Genomic DNA, 823 nt, shown 5'->3' on the forward strand with positions numbered 1-823 from the left:
GGGGCCAGGCCCCTGTGGGGCGGGGCCAGGTACCTGCAGTGGACCAGGATGGGCCCGGAGCTGGCGGTCACCTCTGGGCTCTCCTCCACCTCGGCCACCAGGCGCAGCAGTGGCGCGGCCGACTCCGGGGTCTGGTGGTCCGGCCAGGCCGAGAAGAGGACGTGCTTCACCGACCGGCACTCCTCCTGGTGCTGGCGTGGGGCCAAGGGTGGGCCCGGGTCAGGGGAGGACGCGGCTGCCTTCTTCCCTGGTGCCAGGAGGGCAAGGCCGAATGGCCCCGGGATGGTCATGGACCCCCAGCCGGAGGGCAGCTCTCCTCCTGCCCATCACACTCCTTCCCGCCGGGAAGGGACACCGGCCGGCGTGGCTCAGGGGTTGAGCGCCGACCTATGACCAGGAGATCGCGGTTCGATTCCCGGTCAGGGCACAGGCCCGGGTTTCAGGCTCCACCCCCAGCGTGGGGCGCGTGCAGGAGGCAGCCGATCCGTGATTCTCTCTCATCATGGATGCTCTCTCCCCCTCTCCCTTTCTCTCTGAGATCAATAAAATATATTATAAAAAAGAGAAAGGCTTGATAACAATCCTTGGCCCCCAGGGGAGGCTGGCCCCAGTCCCTGAGCAGCTAGGACGGCCGGGCTGCCCGGTGGGCCAGGCCTGTACCTGGACCGTGAGCTGCCGCACGGTGTACTCCGGGAGCTCCCTCTCCTCTCGGACGCAGATCCGGAAGGGCCCGTAGGTGTCCTCGTCCGTGGGCCAGTAGTGGACACATTTCTAGGAGGGAGGGGGCTGGGAGTCAGAGGAGGGGCTGTCATCGGGGGGAGGG

At 67.2% G+C, this 823-nt stretch overlaps 1 protein-coding gene across 1 annotated transcript in view; it reads right to left on the reverse strand.

Moving 5' to 3' along the window:
* The window catches only part of PTPN7 (protein tyrosine phosphatase, non-receptor type 7), a gene marked incomplete at its 5' end in the record, with an annotated part of 6,232 nt that overhangs the window by 2,343 nt on the left and 3,066 nt on the right, over nt 1-823 (reverse strand). Inside the window, 2 exons of the mRNA XM_015559879.1 lie at nt 34-191; nt 661-771. Of these exons, the coding sequence (XP_015415365.1) occupies nt 34-191; nt 661-771 (269 nt within the window). The remainder of the gene's footprint in view (nt 1-33; nt 192-660; nt 772-823) is intronic.

The sequence above is a fragment of the Myotis davidii genome, unplaced genomic scaffold (assembly GCF_000327345.1).
Source record: "Myotis davidii unplaced genomic scaffold, ASM32734v1 scaffold1915, whole genome shotgun sequence".
Lineage (NCBI taxonomy): Eukaryota > Metazoa > Chordata > Mammalia > Chiroptera > Vespertilionidae > Myotis > Myotis davidii.